The sequence below is a fragment of the Terrapene carolina genome, unplaced genomic scaffold (assembly GCF_002925995.2).
Source record: "Terrapene carolina triunguis isolate 2854851 unplaced genomic scaffold, T_m_triunguis-2.0 Scaffold242, whole genome shotgun sequence".
Classification (NCBI taxonomy): Eukaryota; Metazoa; Chordata; order Testudines; family Emydidae; genus Terrapene; species Terrapene triunguis.
This window is the reverse complement of record NW_020664593.1, coordinates 9,377,224-9,394,847: the sequence shown is the minus strand read 5'-3', so window position 1 is coordinate 9,394,847 and position 17,624 is coordinate 9,377,224. Positions and strand designations below refer to the sequence as shown.

Below are 17,624 nucleotides of genomic sequence, written 5' to 3'. Positions count from 1 at the left end.
TGTTTGGAAGAGTTTATCTAAGTGTGTAGCAGGAATGTTAGAAAGTGATCCATACTTGGGGACGAATGTCTCCTTTAGTTTTGAAGAGAAAAACAAACGTGCATAGGAAAATGTGATTTTTAAAAACTAAACAAATACATGATGTAGCCATTAAGGACAGATTCATATAAGACCCTTGAATGAAGCTCTGGGCTCAGAGAAGACCCTTGTATAGCAGTGAGCAGCAGATAGTACGCTATAAAGCTGATTTCAGCTGACAAAACACCCAACAAAGAGGAGACGGCACCAACCATGTGTAGCGCCTCCCCTGATTCAATACCTCAAGCCATGTTAAGACCCAAGGAAAGGGTAGGGGCAGGAGAGGGGATAGGAGTTACATGACTAATTCAACTAATGTGCATAGCACATGCTGCTGACTTTCTCAGAGAGATGGTTGGCAAAGTTCTGCTTGGCTGCAGCATAGAGTACAGGGCCTAATCATACAGTTCTTATCCACTCAAATTCTCATTGACTTCAAGAATTTGCAACTCACTGCACTATCTTTCTGCCTTCATTGCTGGCTCCATTCATGTCAGTAAGCTATACATTAAGTTTGAAGAGATTCCTGTTTTCCATGCATTTTGAGAGACTTTCTTGGCATTTTCCATTTTAAGAGCGGAGCCAGCAGGGAAAGGGAAGGGACAGTGTGACATGTACGTACACACATGCTAACATAATGTTTATGATGTTAGTGCAAGTGGCTCAACCACACTATCGCTGCTCAAGGGGTTAATCAAGGGCAGACCCTAGAAGTCTTGGTGGCCCCAAGCCAAGACGGAATTAGACACCTCCAACAAGTACTCCCTTCTTCCTTTTCCCTCACCTCCCCACCTGATTGTGCCATTTAGCCCTCCACATTGGCATTGCTTTAAAAGAGGACCCGTGGCAGACAGCACAAAAAATTCTAAGGTTCACCTGAGATTCCAGGGCATCTGCTGTCCATAACTGACAGTTGGAGCTAATTAGTTTTTAAATTGCCCCCTTAGAATAATAGGGAATTATACAAAAACATAACAGTGGCATATGAGAGCTAAGTACAATTATTTGACCACAGACAAAGGCAGGCCAATGGAAAGATGCAGTTTGTGATTCAGGACTTACAGTTCATCCCACTCCTTCCTTCTTTGCATAATCTTAGCTTTGGCCCTGTCAGCTTTCTCCATATTTTTTCTAATTTGTTCAAGTCGGTTTCCACCAAAACGTCCTATAGCACCTTGCAGCTGGGGCCTTTTCTTCAGCTTGTCAGCTTCCATCGCCTCTTCACTAACTCCAGCAGCCTGACCTAAGAAGAATGAAGTGGATGTGTAAGCATTAGGTATTCTGATGTGACCTAAAAGCAAGTCACAGCTACTGTAAGCCATACTGGGCCAGCTCCTCAGCTGGTATAAATCAGCATAGCTGAAGTCAATGGTCCTTTGCTCATGCCATATTATCAATCGGTGAAAAAAACTATAATGCTGTGCAACTTTGTCTCCCCTTTGGGTTGATGGGTTTTTGCCAACATTGACTAGAATGTGGAAAACATCTGGTTCTAAATGGCACAGGGGAACTGTTGATTGAGAATGCAAAGTGGTGACTGAAACAGAACATGAAGATAACTCTGTGACCACCTTCTGTTGCCAAGTTTCTTTGCTTAAAGGTGATGTGATATACTGCAGTCTCTTCCACTCAAGCTCAGGAAAATAAACAAGGTCTAATGAAGGATGGAAAGCACATTGTGGTAAACAGAATGGCAGCATTTAGGCCTTTGCATATGTCTTACTTGTCTCTTTCTGGCTTTCTCGCCTTTGCTCTGCTTCTTTTCCTAATTTGCTTGTTCTCCTTTTCCCTGTTTGACTTTGTTTTCTGGCTTTGTAGTACCTCTCGGAGATTGCCAGGAGCCTATATGTGGAGATTTGATGATTACTTCCTATAGCATGAACGACCACTGTGTCAAATTCCAGAGTGTCCCGAAACCTAAGGAAACAAAATAGAGATAGCATTCATTATTGTCTGATTTCTGCAGTAGCAGTCTGTGACGTATTTTCCTTCTAGCCCATATTGCTGCCCCAAAAGGCTTAAACAATGTATTATACTAATTAAATATATTATACAACCATAGTATTTGCAAACATAAAACAACAGGTATCAGTGCTATGATAGAAGTACCTTCCACTGACCTCATGAAGTCTAGAAATGGAGCCACTCAAGCGTGGGCATATCAACAATACCCCATCAACCAAAATGGTGTCTAAGGCATCCGACAGATCAAGGTGAACTAGCATAGATAGTTGATCTTTGTCTACCACCAGAAAAATCACCTAGCAGAGCAATCTCTATATCAAACTCAGGCCTAAAACTGGACTCGACAGGGTCAAGGAGATCTGAGGAGTCCAGGAATCAACAGAATTGCATCCCTACAGCATTCTTCCCCACAAAGGGGAGGGGAGGGATAGCTCAGTGGTTTGAGCATTGGCCTGCTAAACCCAGGGTTGTGTTCAATCCTTGAGGGGGCCATTGAGGGATATGGGGGGGGAACTGTCAGGGGACAGTATTTGGTCCTGCTGTGAAGGCAGGGGACTGGACTCAATGGCCTTTCAAGGTCCCTTCCAGTTCTATGAGATAGGTATATCTCCATATATTATTATTATATTTATTATAAACGGAGATTCCCAATAGGGTTTTAATTGGTGAGATTCTCCACATCAGGAGATGGTTTGACCACTACTCAATAAACCATCTGTTCTTAAGGAATGCTGGTACATTGCCCTCCCAAAGTGAGACAAGGACCATCTCTTCCACAGCAAGCTCAGTTTGTCCCCAGCTGCACTTCATCACACATGAAGGACATGGGTTCACTGCACAGTTTATTCCTCAGAGTTCCACCAGCACTTCTAGAACCCCAGCAAATGTCACTGGCTGAAACTCAAGCAGAGCTGTTCCCCCAAAACCTGGCTCTGATGCCATGGAGGTGGATAGCACAGTCCTGATTCAGTAATAACCTGATTTGCATATCAGTGCTTGCCTAACTTGTGTATGTTTCAGACCAAATGAGAATATAGTCACAAACAGGACATATATACACACTTTAGTTCTATGAAGAAAATGTTCCTTTCTTGTTCCTCAAGGCAGATTGAACTTAGTTAATGGAAGATCTCAAGGTGGAGGAGGGTGAAAGAAGGCAAGTCCTTACCGACTCTGCAATTTCTGCAGCCCAATGCGGTGCTTCTCCTGATCCCAAGCCAACTCCTTCTGCACTAGTTGGATTCTCTGTGCTGTCTGCCTATCCATCTCCTCACGGATTCTGTGGTCCATCTCGAATTCCTGCAGATAGATGGGAAACTGTATCATAGCATGCTGAATGCTAGGCTAGGATAGTAGCAGTGGTTAGGTTTAAGACATATTTTTGTTCAGACATAGGAGTTAATGTGCATCGACCCAACTGCTCACTCCAGCAGCTGTTCACCACAGTGGAGAGAGCCACGTTCTTCCAAAACTCTTCTCTAGTGTCACCCAGCACTAGGTGTGGGTTGGAGCTCCTGGCATATTAAAATATACACACACACACCCCTTCTTCCAATCCATCTAAAATTGAAAAATTAATGAACTCCAATGCTTCTCCAGAGCAGGAATCAAATACAGTGTGCAAGGGCGAACCTAGGCAAATCAGTACTTCTGCCCCTTGCTAGTTTTACCACTTTCACTCACTTCAGGATGCTTCTCGATCATACTTCCATTCCCTTCACTGTAGCCTTTAAAGAGTGACTGGAAATCAGCAGCATTGCTGCTTGGTCTATAGGTCTTACAGGTACTTCTGAGGCACTAACTTCTGCAGCACACTCAGAAATGCCTGTGCCATGGGGAAGCAGTTTATTTAAGGAGCTTGAGTGGGAAGAGGGGGAAAATGGGTTGGCCATATTTTGATTCTAACACACTGGACACAGCTCATTTTAAAGTGGTAGCCTAATCCAAGGATAAAGGACTTATACACCTGTCATAACTATAAAGGGAAGGGTAACAGCCCTCCTGTGTACAATACTATAAAATCCCTCCTGGCCAGAGACACCAAAATCCTTTTACCTGTAAAGCGTTAAGAAGCTCAGGTAACCTGGCTGATACTTGACCCAAAGGACCAATAAGGGGACAAGATACTTTCAAATCTTGGTGGGGGGGGAAGGCTTTTGTTTGTGCTCTTTGTTTTGGGGGTTGTTCGCTCTTGGAACTAAGAGGGACCAGACATCAATCCATGCTCTCCAAATCTTTCTGAACAAGTCTCTCATATTTCAAACTTGTAAGTAACAGCCAGGCAAGGCGTGTTAGGTTTATCTTTGTTTTCTCAACTTGTAAATGTTCCTTTTGCTAGAGAGTTTACCTCTGTTTGCTGTAACTTTGAACCTAAGGCTAGAGGAGGTTCCTCTGGGCTCTTTGAATCTGATTACCCTGTAAAGTTATTTTCCATCCTGATTTTACAGAGATGATTTTTACCTTTCTTTCTTTAATTAAAAGCCTTCTTTTTAAGAACCTCGTTGATTTTTTCCTTCTTCTAAGATCCAAGGGGTTTGGATCGGTGTTCACCAGGGAATTGGTGGAGGAGTCTCTCAAGGCTACCCCGGGAGGGAAAGGTTTTGGGGGGGAAGACAGAGTTTCCCAAATAACTCAAATCATTTGGGTGGTGGCAGCAAAAGCAAATCTAAGCCGGTTGTTAAGCTTAGAGGTTTTCATGCAGGTCCCCACCTCTGTACCCTAAAGTTCAGAGTGGGGAAGGAACCTTGACAACACCAATCTGATGTACCTCTCTGTGTAGCTGCATGTGCTTTGGCAGCTCCATGTTCCTTTGAAGCAGGTGATGAAACTCATGCCTAAGGATGATCAGCTCTTGCCTCTTTTTGTTTTTTTTGTCTTCTGCTGCCTTCATTATCTGGTCATATTCCTTTTTTTGCTTGGCATTCTCAATGCTGGAAATGCAAGAAAAAGGAAGCAGCATTATCTGGATGGTGGAGGGGAAGAGAGAGAGGAGACACAATACTGTAGCCTTCTAGCCAGGAACAAACACGGGTCAAAATTCTGCCCTCACTGACACTCGTGCAGCTCCCCTGGAATCAATGGGGCTGAAGAAAAGTAGAATGAAACATTAGACTGTAAGCTTTTGGGTGAAGGGATTATCATTTATTACACGTTTGTACAGTGCCTAGCACCAGGGATCTCTGGTTTAGTAGGCCTCTACGTACTATCAGAACATATATGTTAAATAACAATGTCAGAACATCATGCTACAAAAACAGGTGGATGAGATGGATGTTTGCATAAAGGCTGCACAGGCATCGAAGGCCCCATGTGTCTTGAGACAATGGCCCAACTTTGGAGTGAGCTACTGCCTTCTTTAAGAAGGCAAAACAGCTGGGCCATATGAACTGGAGGCAGAGCTACCAGCAAGTGCAGCCTTTCTTGCTTTCATCAAGCACGCCTTACCTGTAGGCACTGGGATCCTCAATATCTTCTGCAGTTTTCTCCTTTTCAAGATCTCCCTGTGAAGCAAAAATATAGCCTTTGCGTAAACAAGGAATGACACTCAACGGCTCATGAGGCTGTTCCATAAGTTAAGGAAGAACCCCACACTGCTCCTCACAAGTCAAGTGATGTTTGTAAAGCCAGATGAAACCTTCATGATGAATGACACCACAGAGTCACTAAATATCAGGTTCTAATGGTTCCCCCGGGCAAAAAAGAGGCAAATGGAATATTTACCAATGAATACAGGGGCCAAACTGATCCATGATGTAACTCAATTAAAGTCAGTGGATTTGAGTTTGGCCCACTATGAATCCCATTTATGTTTAAAGGTAGTGACAGAATTTGAAAACTCTTCCATGTGACTAAAACTAGAATAGACACTCCCTTTGATAAGAAATAGCACTTTTAAGATGGACATAAAGCAATGCTGTCAACCTAGGCTATGGAAATGACGTTATAAAGATCATTAGAGCCCTGCAAATCCGCGGGTATCCGCTTTATATCCATGGACCAGTTCTGCGGACAGCAGCGCGGATGCGGATACAAATTTTGTATCCGCGCAGGGAAATGGCGGTAAGAGCCAGGTGGGCAGCAGTGAGGAACCACAGCACGGATCCTCCACCTGCCCCGGGCGAGGTGGCCTGGGGGGCAGGGACACTGGATGGCCAGGGCAGGTGGAGGGTCCGCCACGGCTCCCCACAGCTGCCCGCCCGGCTCTTACCATGGCCAGGCTGCGGGTCCAAGCTGGGTTGGGGGAGAGCCGTGTTGGCAGCTTTGGGGAGCCTGGGCAGAGGGACTGGGGGCAGGGACACTGGGTGTGGGGAACTGGAGGGCAGGGACACTGAGCAGAGAGGCTGGGACATTTGGCGGGGGGATGGAGGGCAGGGACACTGGGTGGGGGAGGGCAGGGACACGGGCCGGGGTTTGCTCGGACTCCCCGCCCAGGGCAGGTGGAGGGTCTGCCACAGCTCAGCACAGCTGTCCGCCTAGCTCTTATTGTGGCCGGCCTGGGCTCCAAACCACCCCCTTGCCCAGAGCCGGGTCAGGGAGAGCCGCACTGGCAGCTGTGGGGAGCCTGGGTCCCTCCATCTGCCCTGGGCAGGGTACTGGGACACTGGGTGGGGGGCTGCCCTGGGTGCCATGGTGCAGCGGTGGGGGGGCTCTGAGCAGCCCCTAGCTGTGTCCTCTCCGCCCAGCCGAGGGCAGGTGAGGGTCCGCGACTCTGTGCGGGCTTCCCACAGCTGCCCACGCAGGTCTCCTGACAGGGCTCCGAGAGGGGGGATGCCTCAGAGCCTCAGCCTGGCCCCCAGTGTAGAGCCCTACAAATCCGTAGATATCTGCAGCTATCAGAAGATAATTTTTGCGGATAGCGGATCAGATGAAGATACACATTTGTGTATCCGCACAGGGCTCTAGAGATTATCAGATTTTTATGAAAATATTTTAAAGTGCAATCTACTCAAAAAATGATTCTGTCAAGATAGCACTTTTTTATTGAACAGACCTCTCTTTCTTTTGGAGTCAGATCTGGTTACTTCAGTGACTCATTAAGCTTTTACTGAGTTTTACTCCTGTTACCCCTGCAAAACCAATACAGTTAAGAGAGTTAGCGGAAGTGTATTCCTTCTAGTGCATCATCAATAGAATTGTTTCCTAAATTCAAATCAGTTTAATCTGTGAAAACTCAATAAAGGTAATGGGGCAGCACGGGGGTTTTAGAGGCCCTAATTTGGCCTGCAGAATCTTTAATACTGGTGTTGATGTATGAGAATGAAAGAGCCCAGCTTAACTCTCAGTTCTCATGGGATGTTCGCAGGTTAGGTAAATTTAAAAAAAATTCCTTCTTTACTTACAAATTGAGCAACTGTGGTACAGAAGCCACTGATAAAAAATAAACATAGTGCCTTTATGCTGCCATATTTTAAGGGTACGTCTACACTACGAGATTAATTCGAATTTAGATAATTCGAATTTGGGAAACAGATTGTATAAATTCGATTGTGCGCGGCCACACTAAGCACATTAATTCGGTTTTTAACCACATTAATTCGGTGGTGTGCGGCCACACTACCCCATTAATTTTAACCACATTAATTCGGTGGTGTGCGGCCACACTACCCCTAATTCAAATTAACAAAATCGATTTTGGTGCTACTCCGCTCGTCGGGGTGGAGTACAGAAATCGATTTTAAGTGCCCTTTAATTCGAAGTAACTGGCTCCGTTGTGTGGACGGGTTAAGGATTAATTCGGATTAACGCAGCTAAATCCGAATTAAAGTCGTAGTGTAGACCAGGCCTAAGTCTCTATTCAGAGTAGAACTGCACTTTAATAAAAAGAAGCACAGAATAGAGAGAAAATCTGCCAGATCTTTGTTGTTCTCAACATACAAACACGTGAAGTGATGATTAGCTAAGGGAGGCCATGTACATCAACAGAATAAACAGACCTTACACTTTTAGAGGTAAGAAAAAAAGCACTGGGAGGAGAAAGAGAAGGAGAATTACAGACATAAAGACTATTATTACATTAGCAGACATTTTGCATGGGCTCATATTCACAAATTGCTTTGAAAATCCCCAGTTTTTGCCATGAATGACCCACAATGCAAAAGGACTGAGTGTTTTTTGCACAGAAGTAGTAACAGACCCGCATTACTTAGCACTAGAGGGTACTCTGGTATTCATAGATTTGGACATGTCCTGAAAAATGAACTGTAATGCTTTTACCTATGCACCAGAACACAATACAGAAGAATTAGGAAATGTGTTCATTCAGTCACTCACTCTTGGAGAGGGCACTTTGGCTTTTAGCTCTCTTTGAATGTCCTCTGGAGACAGGATATTGAAGGTAAAGATGTTGCTATCTGCTCCACAGGTAACCAGGAATCGGTCATCATAACTAGAGTAGATTGCCTGGATTTGGCCATAATCATTGTCATGCATGTTGAAGGACCAGTATCCGTTCATCATGTCTGCTGACAGGTCTTTGTCCTGGAGAGGATAAACTCGCACTGCTCCATCCTTCATCCCACAGAACATCAACAGCTTGCTGGTGCTGTAAAGTGAACAAAAGCTAAACAATTCCAGGTACTGATCTAGAACAGTTAATGTTGCAACAGCAAAGAGCCAATGACACTTGTGAACGAAAGCTAAATTAACACAATGGGTGAAATTCACCCGGGTATGAAGGGCTGGAGCAAGGTTCTCTCACCCGTACCACTTATGCCCTGCCCAAGAGATGAAGGCTGTTGGCAAACTAAGTGACTGTACAAGGATAACCATGCACCTCCTATACATCATGGAACTGGCTTCGGAATTGGGTCATGGGGTAGCAGAGAAAATCAATATGGAGTGGACAAAGAATGGGCTCTGGAGGGTTTTGGATCTGGATTTGCATGGCTCCAATGGGCTCCAACACCCTGCACAACAGGTGCAGATTGGTTGTGACCCACAGCCTGGATTAGCCGCTAAAGAGGGGTTGCACGGCTGCCACACAGCCTGGTTCGGGATTGGGAGATGACTTTCAGCTCCCCATACTCCACCCAATAGAAGGAGAGAAGAAGACAGATGTAAATTACAGTTTTTATAACCTAAAACTGCTTCCTTGGGGTCAGATCAGGCCTGGTCTCATGGGGTGGGGAGAGCACAAGGAGCTCTCCACTCCACCTGTGCAGTCCACATAACGTCCAGTTCAAGCTGCAGGCCTGGCACAATGAAAGTGTGGGGCTTGCTCCCTCCATACTCTCCTGGGGAGCAAAGAGCACCCTAAAGAGGGTGAGAGATGGAAGGAGGTAAGGCCATGACTCCATCCCCCTACCCACTGGCCAAGCAAGCACCGAGGTAGTGGACTGCACCCCCCGAAGGAAGTAGCAGCATCCCAGGGCTTCCCTTGGGGAGAACTTCCCAATCCATGGTTGCATCTTAAAGGCACAATTGAACTTTGAGTGCTCAAAAAAGTGGGCATTTTCAACATGAACATTTTTTAAAAGACAAAATAATGTATTTTACACAGCTGTACTGACAAATCCTACCCATCAGGAATCCTAAAGCTGGTAACCAACTAACTGTAGGTACCAGGGAATAGAGACACTTATATGGAGATATACCTATCTCTTAGAACTGGAAGGGACCCCAAAAGGTCATCGAGTTCAGCCCCCTGCCTTCACTAGCAGGACCAAGTACTGATTTTGCCCCAGATTCCTAAGTGGTCCCCTCAAGGATTGAACTCACAACCCTGGGTTTAGCAGGCCAATGCTCAAACACTGACATCCAGTGTACCTGCCAGCCTGGGACTCCAGCACCCTGTCGTGTTGAGCCAGACTCCTCCAACACAGACCCAGGGTCTGAACCATCCAGTGTACCTGACTCTCAGCATCAGTACTCTTGCACATGGATACTGATCCACACAAGGAAAGAAACAGAGGAATATACAATGATATCTCATGATTCCAGTTCATCAGTTTAGTAAGTCATAGTGCATAAGCTCTTTTACCAGAAAGAGATCCTTTGGATGGGGTTGTCATCTGTGTTCTCCATAGGAATCGCCTCAAAGGGCTCATCTTGCCTGCTTTCAGGGGATATTTGGTGCTGAATCGGGGAGAATGCACAGTGGTAGAGGTACCCAGAGTCATAGCCACCCTAAAGAAGAGAAGAGCCACGAAGAAGACATGAGGAAAGGATGCTGATGCAGGTGCCCAGGAAAATACATGAACAATTGCTCTTTTCTTAAATTTCTTTTTAAAAATGAATTCATTGCAAGTGAAAGAAGCCAGACTAAAACCCCCTGGAAACGCTGTTTATCCGCAGAATAAGTCCACCATTATCAGTGGAGTTACAAGCATTTGCCATCCCTCTCTGTCCCACCAATGTGCCTCAGTCATGACCACAAGGGACCACCATCTACTAGTGGGGAAAGGACTACCTTGGCCTCTCTGGGGAGACCACCAAAAAGAGTGCCATTTGTTGTGAACTGGAATGACACTGTAAAACCATTTCACAAAGACCACTCAGCACTCACATCAAGCACTTGGTCTTCTCTGAGCATTTGGATATCTTCAAGCATGGGGCACATATGAGCTTGTGTCCTAGAGGCAAAAGGTTTTTATTCCAAATACCAGTTCTCTACGCCATCTAATCCCCAAGTCCATGAATCTTATTGTCTCTACACTTACCAATCCCTTTCTCAAATTAAAAATGAAAGAATATTTAATTTACCAAAGAGAGCCAGAATTTCCCTGGTGCTGAATAAAACCCACAGACGATGGGGCTGGGCTCCTGTGGGACGTAGATGGGTGGCAGTGGCTCCTCTTTCTTAGGCTCTGCCTCTGGCTCTTCTTCTATCTCAAGTCCCATGTCCTGCTGTTTCTTTATCCACGCCAACCTTGCCTTCTCCTCCTCCTGTTTCTTTTTCTCTCTGCGCTCAATCTCCTCTTCCCTCTGTTACAGAAAGCAGTGAAAAATGAGTCATGAAACCAATGCACCATTGACTGAAAGGCTCTCATGATAAAAATGCTAGAAATTAGGCAAATATTCCTCGCAACTAAACAGAGGTCAGGCCTGTCTACACAACCCCACAGTGCAGACTATAGGGGTGTGAAATGCAGCACACACTAAAATGTTGTGCTGCAATTGCCCATATATGCCCTGCTAGCACAAACTAAAAGGTACATGTTTCTAGTTAACAGAGTCCTATTTGAAACAGACTGCATTAACACAAACTAGATACCTTTTAGTTCAAGCTAGCAGGGACTACATGGAGTAGTTACAGCACAACACTTTGATGCACTCAGCAATTCAGACTCCCGTAGTCCGCACTGCAAGGCCTGTGTAGACAAGCCCCATCATACCTCATTTGAAGCTGCAGTGGGAATCCTCTCATTCCCGCCTCCTCTTATATTCTGCTTCCAAGGACTAATGAAACAGCAAGCACCCTCCACCAGAGACATGCTAAATGCAGCTTTTCCCAAACCAATCAAGCCTTGTGTTAGCCAGAGGGTTTGCTTGACAGCAATGGGAGGTTCTCTATCAACTCATGGACTGGATGCACTACTTCCGCAGTGTTCCCGAACTCTGTCCTTTATGTGCCCAAAAGTAAAAGGGACCATGCTGGAGACCTGAATTCAGATTCCTATGTGGCATTGTTTGTGCTCAAACATAAGTTTAAAGTGAAAACAAAATGTTTGTAATGACCTTCCTTCTGAACACTGAATTGAAGAGTATTGCCATGGCCAATTTATACAATCTTGAAAATCTTCATTTTATTAAAACTTATCTTAGCATAAATAAGTGTCAAATATCATGCTATCTTTTCCCAGGGAAATATTAGCTTTGTAAGGTAGCCAAAGACATCTCTTCTTCCTGAGTACTGAATTCTTCCTGGTCACTGTGGATGCTGGGGCTTTGCCAGATCTTTAACAAAACATAAAAATAGTAGTTATAAATCTTTGAAAGTACGGTTGAGAGTGGAAGTGCCATCACTCAAGAGAAGCAGCTGTGACGTGGTAGATGGAGTACTGATGCTGAGAGTCAGGGAATCAGTGTTCTAATCCTCACCCTGCCACTGAGCTGCTTTTTCAGTTTCCTAAAATACCCACTGTTGAAAGAGTGTGTAACTCCAGTGCTATCTAAGGTGTTGCCCGTGTTTATACCAGCAATGAATTTGGCCACACGTCTTCAAAGGAGCGAGTCCTCATTGAGGAATGCATAGATGCAATGCTGACTATGACGGGTTGGATCACAGAAACCCCTTTGGGAACTGCCAACTGCTGTGCCAAGACTACTTCTGTCCTTGCTTTCCCTGCCAGCCTGGGACTCCAGCACTCTGTCTTGTTGAGCCAGACACACCAGTCTGCTCCAGCACAGGGTCTGAACCATGTGCCCGAAAGCTGCAGACTTAACTGAAAGCAACTTACAGAAGTGTTCCTGTCTTTAACACTCAGATGCCCAACTCCCAATGGGGTCTAAACCCCAAATAAATCCGTTTTACCCTGTATAAAGCTTATACAGGGTAAACTCATAAATTGTTTGCCCTCTAGAACACTGATAGAGCGATATGCACAGCTGTTTGCCCCCCCACCCAGGTATTAATACATACTCTGGGTTAATTAATAAGTAAAAAGTGATTTTATTAAATACAGAAAGTAGGATTTAAGTGGTTCCAAATAATAGCAGACAGAACAAAGTGAATTACCAAGTAAAATAAAATAAAACACGCAAATCTAAGCCTAATACAGTAATAAAACTGAATACAGATAAAATCTCACCCTCAGAGATGTTTCAATAAGTTTCTTTCACAGACTGGACACCTTCCTAGTCTGGGCACAATCCTTTCTCCTGGTACAGCCCTTGTTCCAGCTCAGGTGGTAGCTAGGGGATTTCTCATGATGGCCCCATCCTTTGTTCTCTTCCATCCCACTTATATATCTTTTGCACAAGGCGGGAATCCTTTGTCCCTCTCTGGGTTCCCACCCCCTCCTTCTCAATGGAAAAGCACCAGGTTAAAGATGGATTCCAGGTCAGGTGACATGATCACATGTCACTGTAAGACTTCATTACCCACTTGCCAGCACACACGTGTACAGGAAGACTTACAAGTAAAACAGAGCCATCTACAGTCAATTGTCCTGGTTAATGGGAGCCTTCAAGATTCCAAACCATCATTAATGGCCCACACTTTGTATAATTACAATAGGCCCTCAGAGTTATATTTCATATTTCTAGTTTCTGATACAAGAGTGATATATTTATACAAATAGGATGACCACACAGTAGATTATAAACTTTGTAATGGTACCTTACAAGAGACCTTTTACATGAAGCATATTTTAGTTACATTATGTTCACACTCATCAGCATACTTTCATAAAATCATATAGAGTGCAATGTCACACTGACTATTTTTTTTTGTATAAGAGTCCATTTACAGTTATCACAGCACTCAAAAAGTATCAGAAAAATTTTACTGGCGAAAAACAACCATTTTTCATGTTTGATTAACTCAAAAGTGGCCAAATCCATGTTTATGAAACTGTTCAAAAGAATTTCCTTTGAGGCTGGGATCGAGCATGAGAAATTACAGCTGTAAGGATAATTTTTCTGAAAATTAAAAACTAAAAATATATTTTAGAATGGAAGTGACATATTAACTTTATCTCTACTACCACTAGTGTAATCCTATAATATACATGCATTATAAGCTATATGTTATTCCTCAATTCCACTTTTTATTTCCATGAATTAGTGTTGACAACATGTATTTTCCAATAGATGAAGCAAAGCCAGGAGTGGTCTGTGCTTGGTCCCTCCTTATGAATGGCTCAGCTAGAACCCTGCATTCAGCACTACACAGACTAGCAACTTGAGTGGAGTAGTTTTGCACTCTATGGATACTGGTAACTGAGGGCTGAGAATTTAATTCCCCACAGGACAGTTCTTTACCTTGATCCGGGATTTAATGCTGCAGAAATGGAAATACTGTGTGGGCAGGTCTTTGATCTCATAGGTGGATACTGTGTCCTGTTCTCCAAGGATGGGTGCAGGAACCTGAAGAGCAAAGCCATTCTCACAGAGCACAAGCAGCATGCTCTCTGCCTGTAGAATAGCACATAAAACACAAGCATTAGACAGACATACGGAAGGGGAGAGAGGAAGAGTAAAACTAAAGGTTAGAAGTTGTCAAGCCACAAAGTCAAAGGCACACCAGTCAACATTCACTTTATGTGATTATTTAAATGGACACATCACCCCCAGAAATCAGAGAATATCATCTTAGACTGAGAGCAGCATGATGATGTTTAGTGTCACAAGGTGGCTTTCCCCTTTAAATGAAGCAGGTCCAGTTCCTCTGTGCAAGTACAGGTGCTCCCAATTGGCCAATTAAAAAGGCAGAGCAGCACCTGGTGCTATAAAGGATCAGGGAGAATTAGAGAGGGAGGAGGCTTGTAGGGGTGGCTAGAGGGGGGTTTGCTAGCTGACCTCCCAAAGGCCGAGAGGCAGGACCAGAAAGTTAAAGGCAGAAGAGCAGCAGAGGGCATTGCATGCTGACTTCCAAGCCAGAGAGCTGGAGCTGAGGACCAGAAAGGGCTGAAGTTGGGAACAGTGGAAACACCTACCTGCTTACCTGTCTGAGATGAGAGGTTAACAGAACAGGGGAAGCAATAGATACTCCACTGGTGAGGATGAACTCCCAGCAGAAGGTTTGGGGGATGAAGGCGTTATTCTGCTAGGAAGAGTGGAGATGCACTTGACTTGTAAGGGCTTGGGTGGCTGTCCTGGCAGAAGACCAGGGGAGCACAGAAGTAGAGCCCAAGGGTGGTGGAGGATGCCAGAGTATGGTATGTGCTATGTTGATGGACTAGCTGTTGTGGGGTTATAAGGACTACATGCACTGGGGGTGATAAATGGACTATGTTTTGGGATTTCTGTTATGGATTATTTGCACTATGTTTTTGTAATAAGCCAGCCCCAAGGATGGGTATTACTGAGGCAAGAGAGACTGTTGGGTAAGTCCCTAGGATTCTGAGAGAGGAAGTGGGACTGTAGACCGGGTGTTAGGGTGCCCTGCTGCAAGGAGGTGCTCAGTGAAGATGGGGAATCATTCAGACCTTGTGAGCCTGGCTTCTTTGAAAGAAGATGTGACGCATGACCAGAAAGGGTTAAGCATCCTACAGGATAAATGACTAAAATTCAACCCTTAAAGACATATGGGGAGATAATGTTTGTGTTTTTGTGTATTTACATATATATGGGTAGTGGAAAACAATGTAATCAAACAGTCCCTGTCTATGCTGTATTCTGTTAATTCAGAGATCAAAAGAACATCTTAACATTTAAATGAACTGTAAATAGGATGTCTCTGTATTCATCTCTCTTTGAAATGTATAGCAAATCATCTGTGAATGGTGGAAAAACAGACAATTGCCTTATGTTAATCTGTGTGAATAATTACCGGGCAATGCTTAGGAAATGAGGGTCTATTGGTCGCTGAGGGACTCCAACCTGTCAAAGAAGGCCTGAAATGCATACAAGATGTTTGGATCCTAATCCTTTTTATCTTAGGTCTGCTTAAGCTTCACCAGGGGAAGTTTGAGTCACAAGATTGAAATCCCAGTCCTAAGCTGGAACACCCTGAATATATATTGGACATTGGACTATAACCTATGGACTAAATTCTAAAAGAACTCTTTGCAACTACAAAGCTCACCATCTTTGCTATGAATCTGAACCTCAAGAATTGAACTCATGTCTGTATGTATATTGATGTTTTAACCATACTCTCTCTCTTTTCCTTTTTAACAAATTTTCATTTAGTTAACAAGAACTGGCTGTAGCATGTATTTGGGTAAGATCTGGAATATTCATTAACCTGGGAGGTAATGTGTCCGATCCTTTGGGATTGGTAGAACTTTTTTATATGATGAATAAGATTTTCATTAATCCTCATCATATCTGACTTGAGTGTCTAGGTGGAGGCCTGAGACTGGGTTACTTTAAGGGAACTGTGTTGTTGGCTTCTGGGCAACTGGTGAGGTAATAAAAAAGCTGTTTTGTGCTGGCTTGGTAAATCCCCGTGGGAGAACACTTTAACCTGTCTGGCCATTCTATGACAGACCTGCGGGTGGCTATCTTAAAACAGAAAAACTTCAAAAACAGACTCCAACGAGAGACTGCTGAGCTGGAATTGATATGCAAACTAGACACAATCAACTCAGGGCTAAACAAGGATTGGGAATGGCTGAGCCGTTACAAACATTGAATCTATCTCCCCTTGTAAGTATTCTCACACTTGCTTCTTATCAAACTGTCTGTACTTGGTTACCTTGATTATCACTTCAAAAGTTTTTTTTCTCTTACTTAATTGGCCTCTCAGAGTTGGTAGACAACTCCCACCTGTTCATGCTCTCTGTATGTGTGTATATATATCTCCTCGATATGTTTCACTCAATATGCATCCGAAGAAGTGGGTTGTAGCCCACGAAAGCTTATGCTCTAATAAATTTGTTAGTCTCTAAGGTGCCACAAGTACTCCTGTTCTTTTTGCGGATACAGACTAACACGGCTGCTACTCTGAAACCTAAGTATTGGAATATCCACCAGCTTTGGGGATGGTCTGCCCCATTCTTTGCAGTTCACCCTAACTGAGTGACCTCAGGACTCCAGTCACAGATGGATCTGAACCAAACGCTTGGGTCAGAGGTTTTGTCTGAATAAGCAGCTGAAAGTGTAGATGCTTTATCTGTACTATCCATATCTCTTATGTCTTTAAAACTGGGCTGGAAATCTTGGGGAAACCCCCTCCAGCTATCTTACAGGATTTCTGGTCCCTGCTAGATCCCTGAAATGCCAATGTCAGAGGAATAACTGAGGTAGGAGGAAAAATTATCCAAACTTTTAAAATTGCAATAAAAGTCAAGTTTGCATATAGGTGTTTTTCCCCAAAGGAGGCCTCGGAGATGGGGCAGGGCTCTTTATTTTATCTGAAGTAATTCACCCAGCCCTAATGTGTGCAAAGGGAGCTAGTTGCAATTGCTGTAGGAATCGGAACGAATTACATTGCTTTTGTAAATGTAAAATCTGCACCTTAAAGTTCCATTAATTAAATGTTCCTCTTTTAATCTTCTTCTTTGCTTATATTAAAGCAAGAAAAATTAAGATACATTTGACAGTTATATGAATGTATAACCTAGAAATTATACATGCAAATAAATACATTATGTTAGGAGGGTTTCTGCACCTAGCAGAAAGGTTGGGATAGATACTTGTCACTGGTGGGCAGGAGGACAGTCAGAAAAGCCTGACAAGCCAGAGGGAGAAGACATACTGGTGCTTGTCAGGTAAACAGGGAGCAGGTTGCAAAGAGTCCTGTGGCACCTTATAGACTAACAGACGTATAGGAGCATGAGCTTTCGTGAGTGAATACCCACTTCTTTGGATGCATGTAGTGGAAATTTACATATAGGGAGCAGGTTGAATCCAAGATAGCAGAATGAATCCAAGATAGCAGTTATGAGCTAATTCCCATGGTTACTTAGGCCAGGTCTAGTCTAGATAGGGTTTGCCAGTACAGCTATACTAGTATGTACAGCTATAGTGGCAAA

The 17,624-nt window shown here is 44.0% G+C and overlaps 1 protein-coding gene across 1 annotated transcript in view; it reads right to left on the bottom strand.

Moving 5' to 3' along the window:
- The window catches only part of CFAP44 (cilia and flagella associated protein 44), an 82,500-nt gene that overhangs the window by 27,209 nt on the left and 37,667 nt on the right, over positions 1 to 17,624 (bottom strand). The window contains exons 17-25 of the mRNA XM_026657390.2: positions 13,966 to 14,118; positions 10,744 to 10,965; positions 10,022 to 10,167; positions 8,310 to 8,584; positions 5,488 to 5,539; positions 4,811 to 4,973; positions 3,212 to 3,342; positions 1,802 to 1,995; positions 1,141 to 1,321 (exon numbers count right to left, since the gene is read on the bottom strand). Of these exons, the coding sequence (XP_026513175.1) occupies positions 1,141 to 1,321; positions 1,802 to 1,995; positions 3,212 to 3,342; positions 4,811 to 4,973; positions 5,488 to 5,539; positions 8,310 to 8,584; positions 10,022 to 10,167; positions 10,744 to 10,965; positions 13,966 to 14,118 (1,517 nt within the window). The remainder of the gene's footprint in view (positions 1 to 1,140; positions 1,322 to 1,801; positions 1,996 to 3,211; positions 3,343 to 4,810; positions 4,974 to 5,487; positions 5,540 to 8,309; positions 8,585 to 10,021; positions 10,168 to 10,743; positions 10,966 to 13,965; positions 14,119 to 17,624) is intronic.